At 37.6% G+C, this 20,771-nt stretch overlaps 1 protein-coding gene across 5 annotated transcripts in view; it reads left to right on the top strand.

Moving 5' to 3' along the window:
• Positions 1-20,771, top strand: part of ARHGAP32 (Rho GTPase activating protein 32) — a 191,257-nt gene that overhangs the window by 157,235 nt on the left and 13,251 nt on the right. For all 5 annotated transcript variants that reach the window (XM_043452466.1, XM_043452463.1, XM_043452465.1 and 2 more), the window contains 8 exons: positions 6,406-6,555; positions 11,533-11,635; positions 12,981-13,125; positions 13,578-13,660; positions 16,353-16,460; positions 16,924-17,069; positions 17,694-17,889; positions 19,147-19,292. In XM_043452466.1, the coding sequence (XP_043308401.1) occupies positions 6,406-6,555; positions 11,533-11,635; positions 12,981-13,125; positions 13,578-13,660; positions 16,353-16,460; positions 16,924-17,069; positions 17,694-17,889; positions 19,147-19,292 (1,077 nt within the window). The remainder of the gene's footprint in view (positions 1-6,405; positions 6,556-11,532; positions 11,636-12,980; positions 13,126-13,577; positions 13,661-16,352; positions 16,461-16,923; positions 17,070-17,693; positions 17,890-19,146; positions 19,293-20,771) is intronic.

The following is a 20,771-nucleotide window of genomic DNA, read 5'->3' as shown; positions in this document are numbered from 1 at the left end:
CTCCAGTATTCTTGCCTGGAGAATCCCATGGACAGAGGAACCTGGTGGGCTATAGTCCATAGGAGTCACAAAGAGTCTGACGTGACTGAAGTGACTTAACACAAGCAGGATTGTTGTCACATTCAAAACTTAAAAGTTAAACAAGGCCAACTAAATGATTATCTTCATAGATACAGAGAATCATTTGATCAAAGTCAATATTTGTTCATTTTATGTATTTTGACAATTAAGAATAGGGAGTTTTAAAAAAATCTGTTTACGGTTTCTATCCAAAAACCCATGAAAATTTTATTCTTAATGGTGAGATATAAGCAGTCTATTTAGATCAAGAACAAGATCATCATTTATTCAAGGTTCAGTAAAATTAGACAAAAAGAAATGGAAAGGAAGAAATAAATCTGTGTTATTTACAGGTGATTGTCTATAAATCCAGAAGGATCTCCTGTCGAATCATTAGAAGTAATAACAGAGTTGAGCACGGTTGCTGAATGAAAGATAAACTAATACAATGACAACAGCAGCACCTAAATTTATTAAGTTTTTTTCTGTTCAGCAGGGAAAAAAAAAAACAAACTTTATATTTAATTGTCACAACAATCCTGTTAGGTATTTACTATTTTTAATGTTTTCATAGAAGAAGAAAATGAAGGTCTGAGAATTGGGTACCTTGTCCACGATCATACAGCTGGAAGCTGCAGAGGCGTGATTGGAACCCTAGTAGTCTGACACACCATGATACGTGTGTTTCTGTATTGTCGTTGTTGTTGTTCAGTCACTCAGTTGTGTCTGCCTCTTTGCAACTCCATGGACTGCAGTATGCCAGGCTTCCCTGTCCTTCGCCATCTCCCGGAGTGTGCTCAAATTCATGTCCATTGAGTTGGTGATGCTATCCAACTATCTCATCCAGTAATCAGTTATTAGATTTTTTGTTTTCTTTTTTGCATTTCCCAGTGGTAAAGAACCCACCTACCAATGCAGGAGACTTAAGAGATGCCTGTTCATCCCCTGGAGAAGGGCATGTCAGAAAGATCGCCTGGAGAAGGGCATGGCAACCCACTCCAGTATTCTTGCCTGGAGAATCCCATGGACAGAAGGAGCCTGGCAAGCTACATACAGTCCATGGAGTTTCAGAGAGTTTGACATGACTGAAGCGACTTAGCATGCACGCACATACACATCATTTACAAGTAGTGTACAAATCATTTACAATAACAATGAAAATCATAAATTTCTAAAGAATGGCTATAGCAAAAATAAGTAAGACCTTTATGGAGAAAGATTAGAATAATTTACTGAAGGGCATAAAAAAATCTTAAATGGAGAGATATGCTGAATTCATGGACAAGAAGACTCAGTATTGAAAATAAGTCATTTTCCTCAAAAATAATCTGTAATTCAATGCAGCTTCGATCAAATTCCCCAAAGTGTTTTTTTCCACCTATAATTAGAGAAGCAGATGCTACAATTTATACGAAAGAGTAAAGGGCTGAAAATATAAAGCCAATTTTGAAGAATAGGAAAAGTGGAGGGGCTCATATTTCCAGGTACCAAGACCTGTAAAATGCTAAAAATCAAGAAAGTGGGGAATTGATGAAATGAGAGACTGATAAAATTGAGAAAACTCAAAACAGACCCCTCATACTATACACATTTTTCATGTAAGAATTAACCTTACAAATCAGTGAAGAAAGGACTGTCCAATAAAAGTGATGAAATGATTGTGTAAAGAAAAAGGTAGTGTGCTTATACGTTGTCCTAAACATACAAAAAAAGCTTAAAATCAGCTTAAAAACCTTTAAAAAGTAAAAAAGTTTAGGAAATAAAAACTTTAAAAGAAATAGGACAGTATGTTTATGACCTCGGATAAGGAAAGATATCTTAAAACATAGAACCATATACAAAGACATGATTAAAAATGTATACAGTACAAGCGGAAGACTGGGAAACATGTTTGTGACAAAAGTAACTGACAGGGGACTCATTTCCAGATTATATAAAGATCTCTTGCCCATCAGTAAGAAAAAGACAGCCAGATAGTAAAATGGGCCAAGAATGTAAACAGTTATTTCACTGATGCGGAAGACAGAATGACCAGTGAACATGGAACAGTGCCCAAGCTTATTAGTAAGCATAGAAATGCACTTTAAAGTGGAATATAATATGTCATACTGATGAGATTAACAAAAATGAAAATGTCTGATAGAACTAAATAGAACAAAGAAATGAAGAGTGAAAAATGTAAGTATGTCCTATGGGAATATTATGTTGGCAAATTGTTCTAGAGAATATTTTAGCAAAGCTGAAATATGGTTGAAAAGTAACATGCTGTACAGTCCAGTCATCCTCCTCAGCGTGAGTGCCAGAGACATTCTCTCAGAATTATGCATCCCACCTCTAACTTTGTCTGCTTGGCCATCTGAACTCATTACAAATCTTAGAACTCGAGGCATATAAGCAAATAAACCTAATGCAGAGCCCCTTATCTGGCACAAATCATCTTCCTTTAATTTCCTGAGAAATTCCTTCAAGCTCAGACTTCTCTCACATCACTCTAGAAGATTCCTAAGACCCAATTCAGAGAACTCTGATTTAAGTGAAATATTATGAGAAAAGAAGATTCCTTAGGATTTGCTGGAGAAATACTGTACTTGTACTGTGGTTAGAAACACCTGGTGCCCGCCTCTCTGTGTCAAGGTTTCCTGAGCCCCTATGAGCTGATTGTCGGTATCATAAAGCTTTACCTTGGAGATACTAAAGTAAATACTGCTAAAACTTTTAACTACTGGAAGGACTGGTTGGGTTGGGTTTGTGTCAAGTCTTGAAAGAAGACTGCAAGTGTGAAATCATGTCTAAATGATATGGAAGAAGATAGCCTTGTGGCACATGCTGCATTTTAACTCTTGGCTAGGGAGTGGTGGCTCAGATGGTAAAGAATCCGCCTGCAGTGCAGGAGACCCAGGTTCCATCCCTGGAGAAGGGCATGGCAACCCACTCCAGTATTCTTGCCTGGAGAATACCATGGACAGGAGCCTGGCAGCCTATAGTCTGTAGGGTCGCAAAGAGTCAAACATGACTGAGCAACTCACACTTTGACATTTACAGGGAATTTGAACAGACCAGACGGTGGTGTGATTTGCTTTTGTTTTGTGTTTTATTTTTTATGCATTTTTTTTTCCCTGTGAAAGTGTCACTGTTATCATTTTCATTTCTCGAATCCAGCATATTTGGTGGACTTGAGCCCTAACACACTCCCCACTGCATTTCAGGTTCCTCTGCTGAAGTGGGTTTATAAGCACTTACCTGTCTAAAGCCAGCCCTGACTGCTCCTTCCTCAGAAGTCTCCTGGTTTCTCTGACAGTAGTCCAAACTCTTGTTCCTATAAAGGGAGTTTTACTGAGTAGTCTGTGGGGCTTCCCTGGTGGCTCAGATGGTAAAAAGCTGCCTGCAGTGTGGGAGACCTGGGTTCAATCCTTGGGTCAGGAAGATCCCCTGGAGAAGGGAGCAGCTACTCACTCCAGTATTCTTGGCTGGAGAATCCCATGGACAGAGGGGCCTGGTGGGCTACAGTCCATGGGGTTGCCAAGATTGGACACAACTGAGCGACTAACACTTTCAGTTTCACTTACTAGTTTAAGAAAATGGTTGGAGGCAGTGCAGTGTCTGAAAGAAAACTTCTTTTAGCCATTTTATTGTCTAAGAAATGGGAAGGAAATATAAAGTGAAGAAAAAATTAAAGTGAAGAGACATGTATATTTGGAAGTGTTTGTTAGATCTTACACAGACCATCTGATTTTTAATCCTGGTTCCATTACCTTAGACGTGTTACTAAGCACTCTGTGCCTGAGTTTCTTCCTCTGAAAAGGGGGTAATAGTAGTCTAGTAGTCTTTTCCTTGTAGGGTCCTGTGAGAAACGAATGGTTAATAAATATAAATGCTTACACAGTTGCTGGCATGCAACTAAGCATAAAATAAATGCCAGCTGCGTCTGTATTATTATTTGTTCAGTATATTGATAATAATATAATCAAATAATAATGCTGGTATTATTATTTATTTGTACGCCTCTGCTCCGTGAGCTCCGACAGCAAGGAGCTGGCCTCACCTGCTCCCTGCCGTACTCTCAGGGCTGAGAACAGTTCCTGAGATGTGGTAGGCACTCACGTGCTTGTTGCTAAATGAATACAAGTTAAAATTCAGTTCCCATCCCTTTGAAACATTCCTGGAAATCCGAGACTAAAAGAATTCTTTCTTATATACATCATATGCAGTTGTCAGAGTCAACAGATATTTTCACCAAATTCACTGTCAAAATACAAATGCCTGCTTTTAACATGTATCTTGGATGTTCTGGCCAATTATTAAAATCTAGAAAAGAAATCAGAAATTATTCCTTCAGAAAAAGAATGGAATTACTGTATTTGCTCTGATACAATTATATATCCATGAACTCTGAAAGGATCAACTAAAATCCTTCTTAAAGTGTTGAGATTTTACAAAATGATCAGATTTGAGCCATACATAAAGAAATCATTTTCTAATGTACCTACCATAAATGAAAATGACTGCTTTCTACAGAAGCAGCAAAAAAAAGTAAAATAACTGACAATATCCCTAACAAATATGTGGAATGTGTCTTTTCATAAAGAAAATTAGAAAACTTTGTTGCAAGATTTAAAACTTTAGAAACATTATGACATGCCCTATTTCCAGGTAGAAATACTGAATATAATAGAAATTAAAATTCTTCCAAATATATAATGTTACATTAATGCAAATTTGCTTGTTTTTATGTGTTCATCTTATAAAAATTATCCTAAAATTTGTTACAAAATGTTCAGAAATGGTTTGATGGCCACACTTTAAGAACAAAGATTCATAATAATCTACTAGAAACTGGGGAGAATAAAACTCATACAAGTTCAGAAACTTTTGATATACTAATATGATATGTGTGACATCTTCTCAGTTACCCCAGTGGGTACAAATGTCTCATTAGCAGATAAGAGATCATATCATTTAATTTTATAGCAAGAATCTCAGATACAAGTGAGGCTGTAATTTGCCCAGAGTGTCACACAGCATGTTAGTGATGGCATCAAAATTATACTGATGATTCTAGGTAAACTGTAAGTGGTTGGTATAGAAAAAATAAATTTCCTCTTTAATCTGTGTACAAGGATGACAACCTTGTCCCAGTTCGCTCAGGACTTTCCTGATTTTAGCACTGAAAATCTCATGTCCCAGGGAACCTCTCAGTTACAGGCAAGCCAGTTACAGTTGATTACCTTTGTACAGTTTATAGAAAAGATGCTTAAGTCTGGAAGTAGTGTTTCCCATAAAATGTAAAGAAAATGTTTAATCTGGTCCAAGTAACCCATCTAGTGGTCCATTTGGACCACAAGTTAATCTCAGTGCACAGAATTCCCACAGAAGGGTTCATCAGTTCATGGGCTTTAGGATTTGGGTTCACTCAAGAAACTAGAGGGGGTTCAGTAAGACCTGTAATCATCTGCGGACCGAGCAGGAGGATTGGGGCCATGTGGCTTAGTCTTCTATCCTGCAGTTAATCGCTGAGCTTACGGTAATTTGTTGTATGTTGACTTCCAGAGTAATTTCCCCTGCAGGATGCACTTCTCAGCAAAAATCATTTTTCTAAGGATTTGTTTGCTTTCAGATCTTTCACTGTTGTCTTTCTAACATATATAAATCAGTGGAAATATCTTACTGTATATAATTTGCTTATCTCTTACTTTGATCTACAAAGGTCTTTAAGGTGATGTATTATGTGATAGATGAATGTCAATAAAGATCTAATGCTTTTTTATGGGTGTGTGTGTCTTGTACTTAACATAGCCATTAGTTTGATAATTGTGTGCTATTTCATAATGGGATTGTCCTCTTTATAAAATGAGGAAGAGGGAATTGTTTCTTTTTTAAGTTTTATTTTCCAGATTATAAATGCCATGAAAATTTCTAACACTAAATAAAATACTTTAGAAATTAATTAGAAATGCAGTTTCTTAAATTTCTACCATGTTAAGTCTTACTTATCATGAAGATCTCTAAAAGCAATATATTAAAGTAAAACTCAAGTCCTAGTTATAATCCTGTAGCATGCTTAGGTAGCATTGGGAAGTTGGCTGGTTTACCATGCTTAACTTGAAAGTCATGAATTATAATACTTCAGTTTGCACACAGTTCCATCAAATAAGACCACAAGCTGGTGAGAAGAACCTGCAAAACCATGCTTTTATTTATAAAGCAACTGTTTCTTCAACTTCCGCTGAAAATTTCCTACAGAATATATGGTCTACTTGTAATAGATTATTTCGTAGTTATTCTGTTGAGATCTGCACTTCATTTCCTCGTGCTACAACTAAGGTATTTTCTCTTATTGTTTTTTAGTATCTAAAAAGCACGGCAAGCTCATTACTTTTTTACGCACATTCATGAAGTCTCGTCCAACAAAACAGAAATTGAAGCAGCGTGGAATCTTGAAAGAAAGAGTGTTTGGCTGTGACCTGGGGGAGCACCTTCTGAATTCTGGTTTTGAAGGTAAATATGAAATTTATAATCTCATAATTTCAGTTTTTGACCTCTCCCTGTTGATCTCCTATAATCAGTTACATACGGCAAGCAGCACCTGTTCCATTTGAGTTCAGCAGCACGTACTGAATGTTCTCAGGTACTCGCCTGACTTCGGGGTAACTGAGAATCACGAGGGGTCTAGGAATGCACTTTGGCATTAGAGATGCTTGTCATCTGTTCAGAAAGGTGAAGACATTCTCACCAAGGGTACAATAGCTCTGCTGGTTTGCATTATTTTCATGTCTTTCCAGATAACTTCCTCACTTTTCCTTCTCACAGTTTATTCTGAAATGTTAATTTCTCTTTTGGAAAAAATTCATAGTTTTGAGATTGTGTATTACCAAGACCAGCTTCCCAACTTTTACAGCTAAAAATTTAAATTCCTTTCTCTATAAATTAAATTCTTATTCAAGAATTCAGTGCTAGGAAGAATGGATGGAGGGGCTGAATGGATAGAAAGAAAGGAAAAATGGAGTTTTTCTTTGATTTTTTAAAAAATAGCACTTTTCTCTGCCATCTCTTTTAGATGCTAGAATATTAAGGAAGTACTTAACTATAATTTTGATAAGTACCAGAAATAGGTGATTTGTGAAATTCTGAATCTTGATGGGCAATACCCATTATATACTTTTTAAGAAGACCACTAGTGAAAGTTAGTGTAAATATCAATAAATATCAAGTTCAAATTAAGGCCTTACTCATTGCCTAAAGAATACCAATATATTTATAGTATGGATTTAATACAAACTATACCATGTTTCTTGCGGGAGAAGACACAATATTACTTTAAATAGGTGTTAGTCCCAAACTAATATCAACTTATGGCAATTACTGAAAATTAAACAGAAAACAGACAGACAAACCAAAAGCCTGAGGATTATTTTTGCAACTAGTCAAAATGCACATGGAATAATAAGCCAATGAGAAGATCACAGAACATTATGGGGAGGGAAATCAGGGATAGGAGACATCTAACTTTGCCACTATTAAAACAATATTCAAAACTAGAATGTTACTGATGTAGAGGATGAGATACGACTGATGAATGATATAACCTGGAATGTTCAGAAGTAGTCGTCGTTCTAGATATGAATCCATGCTGATAAAGTGTTTTTTAAAAACCAGCTCATGGGGAGGAGTTCATTATAAATACATACAGAAACATGAAAGAGCAATTTTGAAAAACTTAATTCTCGCTTTATGACCCTAAAAGTTTCAAATATATGAAAGGGTTAACTATTTTTAACTCATAAAAGTGTTAATACGAAATGATTTTGTTTTGAGATCAAAGAGAAAAAACCATAAATGAAGAGGTGATTCCAAACAAGCAGTTTCCATATAGAATAAGTCCCCTACATACGAAGAAGTTCTATTCTGAGAGCACATTCCTAAGTCGAGTTTGTCTGTTAGTCCAACAAAGTTACGTAGGTATCCAACTAACACAGTCGGCTATGTAGTACTGTCCTGTAATAGGTTTATAGTACTTTTCACACAAGTAATGCATTTAAAAAACAAAAAATAAACCATTTTTAATCTTACAGCACAGTGCCTTGAACAGTACAATACTGCAGTACAATAGCTGGAGCTTCCTAGTGGTACCAGCTACATCATCGCTGCTTTGACGCTTGCTTCCAGACAGCCTGGGCTTGAAATAAAGATGCTACTATACCGCTGCTCTACTGTACTCTACATAGTACTGCACAGTACAGCACGTGAAAACAGAGCCGCTTGTGGAGGGTGCAGGCCCCTGACAATATGCCAGACACATGAACTAACGTGTGTTTGGACATGTGAGTGCATGTTCACATCTTTGAGAGTTCACAACTTGAAGGTTCAAATGTAGGGCACTTACTACAAATGGAAAGGAAAGGTGCCACAGACTGGGAAAGTCCTCTTTTCTTGGGTATGGTGAAATGCTCCTAATATAGTAAACCAAAATATCATTCAGGCTTGTGAGAAAATTAAGCCCCTGGGTAGAAGAATAGAAAAAAGATATAAACATATAATTTTGACAGGGAACTAAATAGTAAGCAAATGCAAAGAAATGCAAATAGTGAACAAGTGAAAAAAAAAAGTGTCTATCTTATTTGCAATCATGGAAATGTATCTAAGCAATTTTGAGACACCGTTTTATATAAGTAAATACTGCTGATATAACAAAGCTGTTTTTCTAAATTATGATATCCAGTGCCATTAAAAACAGCAGAGATTTTTACCAGCAGGTGAAAAATGTTGGTTTCAGGTAGCTCTGGGAATTACTGCCTTTTTGCAAAACATTTTGGCACTCCAGAGCAAGAGACCTTACAGTATTCCTTTCTTGTAGCAATTCTCCCTCAGGGTTATCCTAAGGCTATAATCTAACAAAAATAAAAACGTTCATTAGAGTATTATGTATGAAAGCCAGAAAATGGAATATTCAACTTTTAGGGAAATTGCTGTATAAATTAAGAAGCTATTCAAACTGTAAATTTGAATACGGCATAGAAATTTCAAAGATGCTATATTTTTCTTGCTTTATTGCTCTTTGCAGATACTGTGCTTTTTTAATGAACTGAAGGTATGTGGCCGCCCTGTATTGAGCAAGTCTATTGGTACCATTTTTCCAAGTGTTTGCTCACTTCAGGTCCCTGTGACACACGGTAGTTCACACAGTATTTCAAACTCTTCACCAGCAAAGATTACAACTCACTGCAGGCTCAGATCATAGTTAGCATTTTTTTTTAGCAATAAAGTATTTTTCTAATTAAATGTGTATACATTGTTGTTCAGACATGATGCTGTGGCACGCTTAATAGACTATAGTATGGTATGAACATAATTTATATGCATTGGGAAACCAAAAATTTGCGTGACTTCCTTTATTGTGAAGTTTGCTGTATTCTGATGGTCTGCAACTGAAACTGTAGTGTTTCTGAGGTCTGCCTATGTATAAAGAGTAGGTATGCTTTCTTGTGGGTTGCTGTTGCTATTTAGTCACTAAGTCATGGCTGACACTTGGCGACCCCTTGGACTGTAGCCTGCCAGGCTCCTTTGTCCATGGGATTTCCCAGGCATTGAACCCATGTCTCCTTGGGTCATGAAGATCCCCTGGAGAGGGAAATGGCTGCCCACTCCAGTATTCTTGCCTGGGAAATCCTATGGGAGAGGAGCCTGGTGGGCTACGGTCCATGGGGTCACAAAGAGTCAGAGGTGACCGAGCAGGCATGCACTCAAGAAGGAGTAATCATGGTGTAAACAAATAAATATTAATTCAAAATGACATAGTTCTGTTGGCATCTAGAACCCAGGGATAGCTACTTTTGCTTAGGGGTATATTCAAAGAAAGCTTGCCTAGGAGTGAGAGTTCAGTTGGGTTTTGAACAGCAACCAAGAGTTTTCTATAAGAAGATGGTAGCAGAAGGAGAATCCAGGCAGAGGAAGCTGGCTTCTGGAAATTGATGGACTTAGAGCGTGGCTGGTTTGTTTGGTAAAAGATGAGACTTAACTTGGCCTAGAGTTGTGAAATACGGAAATATGGTAATACTAAAATAAGTGCAAATGGTGAAGGACCTTAAAATCCAGGCAGTGTGTTACCATAGTTAAAGTGTGACTCTGTGCTTGGACAGCTTGAGTTTGATCCTTATTTGTGCCATTTGTTTACTGCTTTTCCTTAGGTGTAAAATTTCATCGTTCTAAGAGATTCAGTTTCCTCTCTGAAAAGGGAGGTAATGATATAATTTCTCTGAAAAGTAAATGAGAGTATCCATTGTAAAACACTTAGTCTGGCACATTTTGCTTGCTCAGTAATATACCTGCTTTCTTATAAAACTATTCAAAGCTAAGGAGTTTATGTTTTAAATATAAGTTACAGGATCTGACAGAATTTAAAAGACAGGATGCAGGAAGTACAACACAAGGCAGGAAAACCGAGGAAAAACCTTTTGTAATTAATATAGAAATGATATACACATTTAAGTGATATGCAGTAGATAAGATTATCTTATTAAAGTATCTTAGTTGTTTCATTCACCTCTCTTTCATCCTTAATAGAGTAGTTTTTTGCAGACCAAATAATGTTCTTTCGAGCTATTCTTTTCATGGATTGTAAATAAAAATGATAAAATGAACATAGTTACTAAAGCCTGTGAATTCATCAATCTGCAGTGCAATATAAATGAAGTTCAGATTTCAATTACTGTAGATTTTTGGTTAGAAAAACATTTTCTCATAAGCTTTGAGTGTTCTGTTCTAGACCATAAGCCCAGAGTAGCTGGCTGTTTGTGTCAGTTGTTCAGAGGTAACCAGAGAGCCTTTCTTTTCTTCCTGCTTTTTGTTGAAGTGCGTTTCATGACCTGTTGATACTATCGAGTCAAAAGTCAGTAATTTTAATATAAAGATAGGCAGGAAATTAAAAGATTCCATTTACTTGAAATTACTTTGACCCTTGCATTACCTTGATGTTTATTGGATATAATTAGAATTACCATTAACTATGAAAAGATAAAAGAAACTTTTAAAGGTGAAAAATTGAAGCACTTAAAGTAGGTAATTATCATGTTGGGATAAACATTGAAGTTTGCATATCCATTTGCTGAGTATGAAATTCAGCTGAGTAGCTGAATCTAGAATGATGTTAGAACTAAACAGTTCACCTTGCTATTTTAATATAATCTCAATGAGTCTATTGCAGAAGATCTTAGAGAAAGTATCCCAAAAGTTAATGAACTCTTCCACTTACCCCAGTGTAACAGCATAGAGCCAATCTTGATTATTCAGGAGCCAGTTATCTAGTTTAGATGTGAAATTAACATAAATATGCCCTTATCATTTTTTGTGGTAGATTAATCTCCACTCCATGTAGTTTTAATTTGCAACTTTCATTTTGCTAAGACATTCTTACTTTTTGTGACTTTGTTTCCATTGAATACTCTCAATTTAATCCATGTCTTCCAAAATTCTCTCTAGTGCCCCAGGTTCTTCAAAGCTGCACAGCGTTCATCGAGAGATATGGCATTGTGGATGGAATATATCGACTCTCTGGCGTTGCCTCCAATATCCAGAGACTACGGTAAAACCCAACATGGCTTTTTCTTTTTTATTCCTACTGTAATTCATTAAAATGAAACAGTTTCAAAATTAAGTCACTTACATTGATAATCACTATTTTCTGTAAGATAGTTTAGATAAAGTAAAAAACAGTATCTATATTGTTCTCTGTGTATGTTTTTGACATTTCTTCATTTGTAGTGTCAGAAACCATGGCCTCTAATCTCAATACTTGTATTTTCTCTGCAATATTTGAAGATTTTTAAAAATTGAATTTGAACCTGTGACAACTATGATAGATGAAAATTTACATTATTATAGAATTATTCTTTAATTAAATTGACAAGAGTGAACCTGTTTATTTATTATTATTTTTAATAAGAATGAAGCTTTTTCTAATCTTCTTTCACCCAGGTTCTGTAGCATGTGCTCAAGTGTGTATGTGTCACATATTCCACGTCCTTTCCCATTACGACCCCCAGAGACAAAATTAGTGGTATCTTTTACACCAATAGAAATTTTAACTTTTTCTTAATCTCTTAGATTCTTGTCTGTTCTTAACATGTTATTATCTTTTATTTTTCACTGTGGTACATGGTAATTGCCATTATTCTGTAAGGATTTTAATATTCTAAATTGACCACAGAGTTGATTTCTATTTTCAGAATACATGTTTGGAAAATACTTAAATTGATTCTGGTACTGAAGACAGTACAGTTTTTGACTTCAGATACATCAAATCTTGTATTCAGATTAATCCTCTAAGTTGACAAGTGGCCTCCTGTCTGTAGATTAATATTAGTCAACCTCCTGGAGAATAAGCTTAATCTGCCTTAGTGTTCTGAGCACAGTTTTTATTTCATTCTTTAATGCTGTGGGTTTTACTTTCCGTGTTGGCAGAGAATTGTTTTATATTGTTTCTGTCTTCCTTATCCCTCTATCATAGCACATTCCTGAACTGTACTTCTTGCATCTGAGGAATTTCTGCACATAGTTTTTCATAGACCAGCTGCCATTCAACTCTAGTTTTCAGAACCTCCAAAATATTGGGCATCTAAACAGTTAGGAATTAGTAGTCCTATGTTTTGATCTGTGTGGTAAGAGCTGCTCTTTCACACAGGTTTCAGAGATATCTGTCCATTTTAATATTAAAACTATGCCCTGAATTTCTACTTAGAAAAACACTTGTCTCATAGTCAGACATTCAATTACTGCTGAATAACTTCTGTGAAATACAGTCATTTGAAGTAAATATTTGCTCACTGAGCTGGAGGTTAATACTTTGGACCTTTTCTTTCTGTTTTAAAGTCATATTTGCTTTTCTTTGGAAAAAAATTAGTTTTGTTGTCTCTCTTCTATCTTTTTAGCCATGAATTTGACTCTGAACATGTTCCCGACCTGACAAAAGAACCCTATGTCCAAGACATCCATTCCGTGGGCTCCCTATGTAAGCTGTACTTCCGAGAGCTCCCCAACCCTCTACTCACCTACCAGCTATATGAGAAATTTTCTGTGAGTACCAGTCACATTTAAGTCAAGTTCTGTTTGCAATTTTGCTGTGGTTTTAAGTTGATTTCCCCATGAAAGAAATAGTTATATGAATAAAAGAGCTCCTTTAAAGAGAAAATATTGATAAAGAACACTTACTGCTAGTTGGTCCACAGTCTTCACTGTTTGCACCTTTTCATCCATTCAGTCTCTGACTTTGAGCCACTAATCTTACGATAACCCTTGGTTATATGTTGGTTATCATAAAGTTTTTAAAACATTGTCTGGTATTAGATTTCAGCATCCACATAGCATGTGAACAAAGTTTACTTCCTTGGTACTACATTGTTTTTCCTCATCGTTCGGTGCCAAAGAGCAAGGTCAATGAATTTCAAAGTGAAACTGAATTGTAAGTGAAGAACTTTCATTTTTACCAACACAGCCTACTAGTTTATTTTGCATTATGATTGTTCCAGGATGCTGTTTCAGCAGCAACAGATGAAGAAAGGCTGATAAAAATTCATGATGTTATCCAGCAACTCCCTCCTCCACACTACAGGTAAACCACGCGCTGTGAAATGCCAGCCAAAAGTAGAAGTCAGTTGTGTGAACATGGGCTCCTGGGGTTTCTAACTGTTTAAGTTTCCTTGGAGTTCTGACTGTTTAAACTTCCATTTTTCCATACATTTGTGTTTATATTTGTCATTATATTCCCAGGGTCTGGGCACCATGCTTGGCATCCAGCAGGCGCCCAGGAGCCCTCTCTTCTGTTGCTACTTTTACAGCCCAGTTTAATTTGTATGTTAACTTGGACTCTTGGAAATAGTTTGGAGGATTTAAGTGTAACTTTCCTCTCCCCCACTGGCACATAACCACACATAGCCCATTTTCTCATCTTCCTAGAATGGTTTTATGAGTGCTTGGTGTTGATTTTCTACATTGCTGTATCTATGTAACTGTTATTTAAAACTACATCTAATAGTATGCATGTGTGCATGCATGCTCAATCACGTCCAACTTTTTTGAGACCCCATGGGCTGTAGCCTACCAGGCTCCTTTATCCTCTGTCCATGGGGTTTCCCAGGTAAAAATATTGGAGTGGGTTGTCATTTCCTCCTCCAGAGGATCTTCCCGACTGAGGGATTGAACCCATGTCTCCTGCACTGGCATGTAGATTCTTTACCGCTGCACCACCAGGGAAGCCAATCTAATAGTATACCAGAATGTTTTCCCCCTTCTGGGGTAACCTTGTTTTTTTCATGGAGTGATGGCCTGTTTGGGGTTTGCTGAGTTCTTGTTATCGCTAGCTTGTCTCCTGACTCTGTCACAGAATGATGGGTATTCTTTCACTTGTGTTTAACCATATCAAGCTACGTTTTAAAAGAAACGTTTCCCCATGAAGACACCCCTTGTGGTGGCTTCAGTCCCGCCACTCGTCCAGAGTGCCTCTCGCTAGGTCTCCTCCACGCAGCGCCGGCTCTTTCCCTCCTCCTGGAACCTCCCTTCATCACTTCCTTCCTGACTTAGACCCCTTCTCCTCTGGACCTCTGCCTGCCACCTTCCCGGGTCCACTCCCTGCTTTCCTAGTGTCCATCTTTGGTAACTGCCTGAGAAAAGGTGTGTGGGAGGTGTATATGTGGAGACTTTGTTATGAAAATGCTCTTATTCTCCTCATACTTTTGACTGACAGTTGGCTATAGAATTTTAGTCTGTCAATAGTATTTTCCCATAATTTTGATGGTATTACACCACTGGTATCTAAGCAAAAATGCTGCAGCAAAGTCTGATACCAGTTAGAGTGCCGCTTTTTTAGTATGACCTATTTTGCGTTGTTTAAATCCTTTCGGATGCTTTTAAATTTAGAACCTACCTAGTGGCTCGTTTCCATGGTGACTCATCTTGGAGCAGGCTCTTTTTCATTCTTTGCTCTGGGCACTCATTGGGCTTTCTCCTTCTGGAAACTTCTGAGAAATTTTCTTGTGTTATTTCCTTGCTGGTTCTCACAGCAGCTTATGGCTCATCCCTTTTCTTTATTCTCTTTCTAGAATTGTTTTTATCTACTGAACTAAACTCTTTTGAGCTTCTTACCTTTTCTTTGTCAGTTTCCACGTATGGATTTCCTCCAGACCGTCTCATGATTAAGAACACTGAATTCTAAGAACTAACTGCCTTCCCTCCCTCTCTTTCTCCTTTCTCTGAATGTTTCTACTTTATGTGTATAATCTCTTCTCTCTGTGAAAATACTACCAGTAATAATGGATTTGGTTTTGTTTTAAATTGTTCTCTCCTTATCACAGTATTTGTTTCTTCCTCATGTGGCGGCTTATCTTCCTTTCCTTCTTGAGTCACTGTCAGGCTCATCTGAATCCTGAAGACTCAAACGTCGACCACAATTTAACTTTCATTGCTGTTTCAAATAATACTCTTAAACTTCTATCTTCCATTTATTGTCTTTAATAGTTTTAATCCCTATAAGGTAAGGACATTTTGAGAGATGTATCGGTAATACCTTGTGTTTATCTAACTTAACTTACATTTAAGCTGATCATTATTTTCCAGGATACTCTGCCCTATTGTTAAATCTCTCTATATATAAAAAAATTGTTTACATGAATCACACTTGAGGATATATAAGATAAACCAGGAATTAGGATTTAGAGTAAGCTTTCTGTTCCAAGAGCTTGTTATTTGCTCAAATAGTCTCCCCATTGGTACCTGCTGGAATTTTTCTTTTAACTCTTTTTAGGCTTGTGAAATCTTGTCATTTTCTTTTATAGAAAAAAAAATTAAATTCTCTCATTAGCTTATCTGCTGCAAATAGAATACCATGACTTCATGATAGCGTTTGTTTGGAAACTGATTTTTGGAGGATTCACTTCACTGATGTCCCTGAAACTAGATGTGTAACAGGCAGGAACAAATATTCCTAAAGATTTCTTTAAAACTAAGGCTGTTTCATTTTCTGAGCGAATCCTATCAAAAACTTTCATTTCTTACTGCATCTGCCTTAGACAATTTTTTCTTGATATTCTGTGAATGTAATTACTATATATAAAATCCATATTACTCTGACAGTTCTGTATAAATAATAATATTTAAACCTTATAGGCAACAGAAAACTTAGATGGGATCTATAGGGTTTCTTTTTCCGTTTTTCCATTGAAAACTTACAGATTAATTAGTGGAGCTTTTCTGCTCTATACTACTACCTGATGTTTCTTTGTGTTAATATGTTGCATTTCATTTTCCAGAACACTGGAGTTCCTAATGAGACACTTGTCTCTTTTAGCTGACTATTGCTCCATCACAAATATGCATGCAAAAAACCTAGCAATCGTTTGGGCTCCAAACCTGCTAAGGTAAGTTACATTTGACTCATAACCTAAAGTAGAAACAATCAAGTAACAGTCTAATTCTTCAGTGTTCTCTTAAGGAGAATTTTTATTTTAAAAATATTTATTTATTTGATTGTGCTGGGTCTTACCTACAGCACGCGGGATCTTTAGTTGTGGCATGCAGACTCTTAGTTGCAGCACGTGGGATCTAGTTTCCTGACCAGGGATTGAACCCAGGCCCTCTGCCTTGGAAGCGCAGAGTCTAAGCCACTGAACCACCAGGGAAGTCCCAAGGATAATTTTTAAAAGTAAAGCTGATCTGTATGAGCGTCTTCTTTAAAACAGGCGGTCGAGGTTTAGCCAAGGCACTGTCAAAGTGTGCTTTCTTCCTGTGGTTCACTTGTAATTTACCTACAAACCGAAAGATAATGCTCTTCAAGACTACTGTTCTGGGGACCCTCTGATGGTAGTGTCGTTTACCCCACAGATCAAAGCAGATAGAATCTGCCTGCTTCAGTGGGACAGCAGCTTTCATGGAAGTGAGGATTCAGTCTGTGGTTGTAGAGTTCATCCTCAACCACGTCGACGTGCTCTTCAGTGGGAAGATAAACGCAGTCATTCAGGAAGGAGCAGGTAGGCCCACATGGACGCTCTTCCCCGCTGGGAACGTGTCCTTAAACCTCCACCCACTTCAGGGAACAGCGTCTCTCATCGCAGTTTAATAAATCTGTCTCCAAAGAGAGCGGCTAATTTATATCTGCTTCCCAACACTCACAATTTAGCAGTTCCGTTATGTGTTTTTAGTGAATACTAAATATTAGACCTACCATGATCTAAGTTCAGGGAGCATAAAAAGTGTATCATGTCACCTATTACTGATGCATGTAAAAGTGTAATATAGGGCCGCAGAAGAAAAACTCCTCCCAAAATTAAAAATGCATGACTGACTCTAGGCCTTGCCTGCAAACCTTTAAGAAAGGAAAATAGTTAAATTGTTAGTTAAATACTTAAGGAATTTTATACTTGTATCTATCACTGTTAATAACATAGTATGTCATTTTCTATTCCTCAGTATAAGGCTCGGTTACTTTTGCCATTTAAAAAATTTAATAAAATTTAAAACAACACAGAAAGGTAGATAGATAGATAGACAGGTAACCAGATTGTTATGCACACACTCACGGATATTTATATTTTTCCGTCATGTCAGAAAGTTTGAGTCTCGTCATTGCTTTTTTTTTTTTTCCCTTTTCAAAGCTTCTCTGTCAAGACCTAAGTCCCTGCTGGTCTCGTCTCCATCTACCAAGCTGCTGACCCTGGAGGAAGCCCAGGCGCGAACACAGGCTCAGGTCAATTCTCCAATTGTGACCGAAAATAAATACATTGAAGTAGGAGAAGGACCTGCTGCACTCCAGGGGAAATTTCATACCATAATTGAGTTCCCACTCGAAAGGTAAAATTCATTTAGTCCTCCTTAAAATTGTGCATTTCATGACTATTTGTTGTTTTCTTTTCTTTTACTTTGGTATTTTAGTATTGATTCTGTCTATATATTGATTCTGTCAGTCCCAGAAAAACCTGTTCATTCGACTGTGGATGTTACTTCACGGGAACTGAAGCGAAGGGTTATCAAAAAGCATCGCATCAGATCTTAAGAGAAACAGAGAATCAGAGCTGGGGAGGATACTGACGGAGTCTGAGAACTACTGCTGTTCACATTCTCAGCATCCTCTCCAGCTCTAACTCTGTTTTTCTCTAAAGAAACGATGAGCACGTGGTTTCTGTCACTTCTTTACTGGTTGTGAGAAGACTAGTGTCTGTAAGTTAATTTTGATCTCAGGTCGCTGCTCTGGCTGCTCCATAAGAATGTCAGGATTTCAGCTCCCTGGGTTGGGTCGTACTCATAGAAGTTCATTTCCGTATGTTAGTATACTTTTCTAAATTCTTTTCACTTCCCTCGACCGAAATGTCCTGACAACAGAAAGTTAGAACATACTCTTTTACTTTGTCATTCTGAGTTTGTCTTCAGCTTCTTGAATTTTTTGCTCTATAATTTCCTCAAAAACCTCTTTATAGTATAGTAGTCAAGAGTGTCGATGCTGGGCGGACCTGGGTCCAAACCTTGACTCCATCATTTACTAGTTTTACAACATTCAACTTCTGCTTCTTACTCCCTCAGCTGTACAATGAGAATAGTACTTAAAAGGATGATAATAGTACCTACCTCAAATCGTTTTATAGAACTTAAACGAGATACCATGTATACCAGTTAGCATAGTGCCTGGCATTCAGTTTATATTAGTTACTTTTCTTAGTGCTTTGCTTCTTTTTTGGCTTAATTCTCTTTACCCACACCTAGAATCATTTTCTTCAACTCTATTTTATTTTTGGAGATTTAATATTTCCTCTTCCTAAATATGTGTTATTCTCACTTATTTCACAGACTGTGAGGTTAGCTCTCAGTATGAAAATCTGGTGAAGTTATCTTTGTGAAACTAGTGACAACTGTTCAAGTCCATGCGCTTAACTTTCATTTCCTGCTTCAGCGCGCAGCTCAGCCGTACTGCGTGGCGCGCTCTGTGGAAGGCGGGTGTCGACCGTGTCCGCCGTGCCTCTGCCGGCTGCTTGCCTCTTTCCATCACGTGTTCACCTTCAGTGAGGAAAGGGAGCCTCTTGGATGTCTTAATGTAGACCATTTCCTCTCTCCTAGGAGGAGGCCTCAAAATAAAATGAAAAAGTCTCCCGTGGGCAGCTGGCGTTCCTTTTTCAACTTGGGGAAATCCTCGTCTGTTTCTAAACGGAAGTTGCAGCGTAATGAGAGTGAGCCCTCCGAGATGAAGGCCATGGCTCTGAAAGGTGAGTGTTCACGCCTTCCCGTCCCTCTGCGCCCAGGAGCGGCCTGCGCGGGGGCTGCACCGCCCGTCCTGTCACACGGCTCTTCTCTTACCAGGACACACACTCAGCATGTTGTTGTCACAGGCGCCAACAGGATGTGTCCTCATTGTGCTGTTACGGGTGAACTGTCCCCTACCAATGCTTTATCCCCAAATACATAGTATATATAAGTGCGTATAAGTTCCGTTTCTTTGGAAACTATACAGATTATATATAGTGTCAGTGTGTTTAAATATTCACAGCTATTTGTAATATAGTTTGTATATGGTTGGTAATAAAAAGTAACTGCTGTGGTATTTAAAGTTGTTAATCTTATGTATTTATAGATTTCTAAGAAATGACGAAATCAGGTTTCGACATGCGTATAAGAGTTTTAAATCTTATAACTAAAGAAGGTGTCTTTTTCCTAGATGATAGGTTGAAATGAGAGTATCTTATGGGATAGATAAATCTATTTCTGTGTTGTTGAAAGTACTGCTATTTTAAAAATCATTTAAATTTACTGCTGTTAACAGGTTCTGAATCTGTTAGTGTTTACTTCTCAGGCAATGCTAGAAATACAGTGTTCGATTAATTTAATTTATCATTCTTTCAGTTTGCAATCATGTACTAAGCATGTGCTAGATATTTTGATAGCAGCCTCTGCAGAAAGAAAGAAAATTAAGACACTGCTCCCAACCTTCATGTCTTACTTGGGACATATGTGTAAGAAAATAAATTTCATGCAGAATCATAGCTATTGAAATTGAGGCTTAAGTGAGGCATTTATGGCAGGAGTGGTCAATTCCTATGGGGAGAGAGGTGGGTGGTCAGGAAATAGAACCTGAGACTTGGGTTTTGAAGGATAAGTAGGGATTCACCTGACCAAGGGACTGAGAAAGATGTTTCGGGAAGTGGTAAGCAGAGTGTGTGTTGGTGTGTGGAGCAGGAAGCATGAAGAACATGCGGGTGGGATGGTACACACAGGGTTCCAGTTCTCAGGGGCCCAGGGTGCTTGTTGGGGGTGTGGTTTTGTCCTGCATTCCTTGGGTGTCACTCAATGGCTGCAGTCTGTAACATGATCAAGTTTGGGTTTAAGAAAGATGACTTTGGCAGCAGTGTGGGGAATGTGCAGGAAGAGGATAAGCCTGGAGTCTGGATGGTAAGTCAGGAGACAGTTATAGCTATGCAGACAGGAAACGAAGAGCATCTGCAATAAGCAGTGGCTGTAGGAGTGGGAAATAGATTTGAGAGGCATTTATGAGGCAGAATCGACAGGGTGGGCAGAAAAATAGTTGTGAAGAATGAGAAAGGTCATTGTCAGGTGTTGATTAATAGTCAGGGAGTTGCTATTATTCCTGAAGGGAGTAGGTTTGGGAACAAAAATGATGTGTTAATTTTGGACGCAGTGAATTGGAGCTGCCCAAAAGGTGATTAGTACTGGGGACCGGGAATTCAATA

Source organism: Cervus canadensis, chromosome 29, assembly GCF_019320065.1.
Source record: "Cervus canadensis isolate Bull #8, Minnesota chromosome 29, ASM1932006v1, whole genome shotgun sequence".
In the NCBI taxonomy this organism is placed as follows: Eukaryota; Metazoa; Chordata; class Mammalia; order Artiodactyla; family Cervidae; genus Cervus; species Cervus canadensis.
Note: the sequence above shows the minus strand (reverse complement) of the source record. Positions and strands in the feature narration are given on the sequence as shown.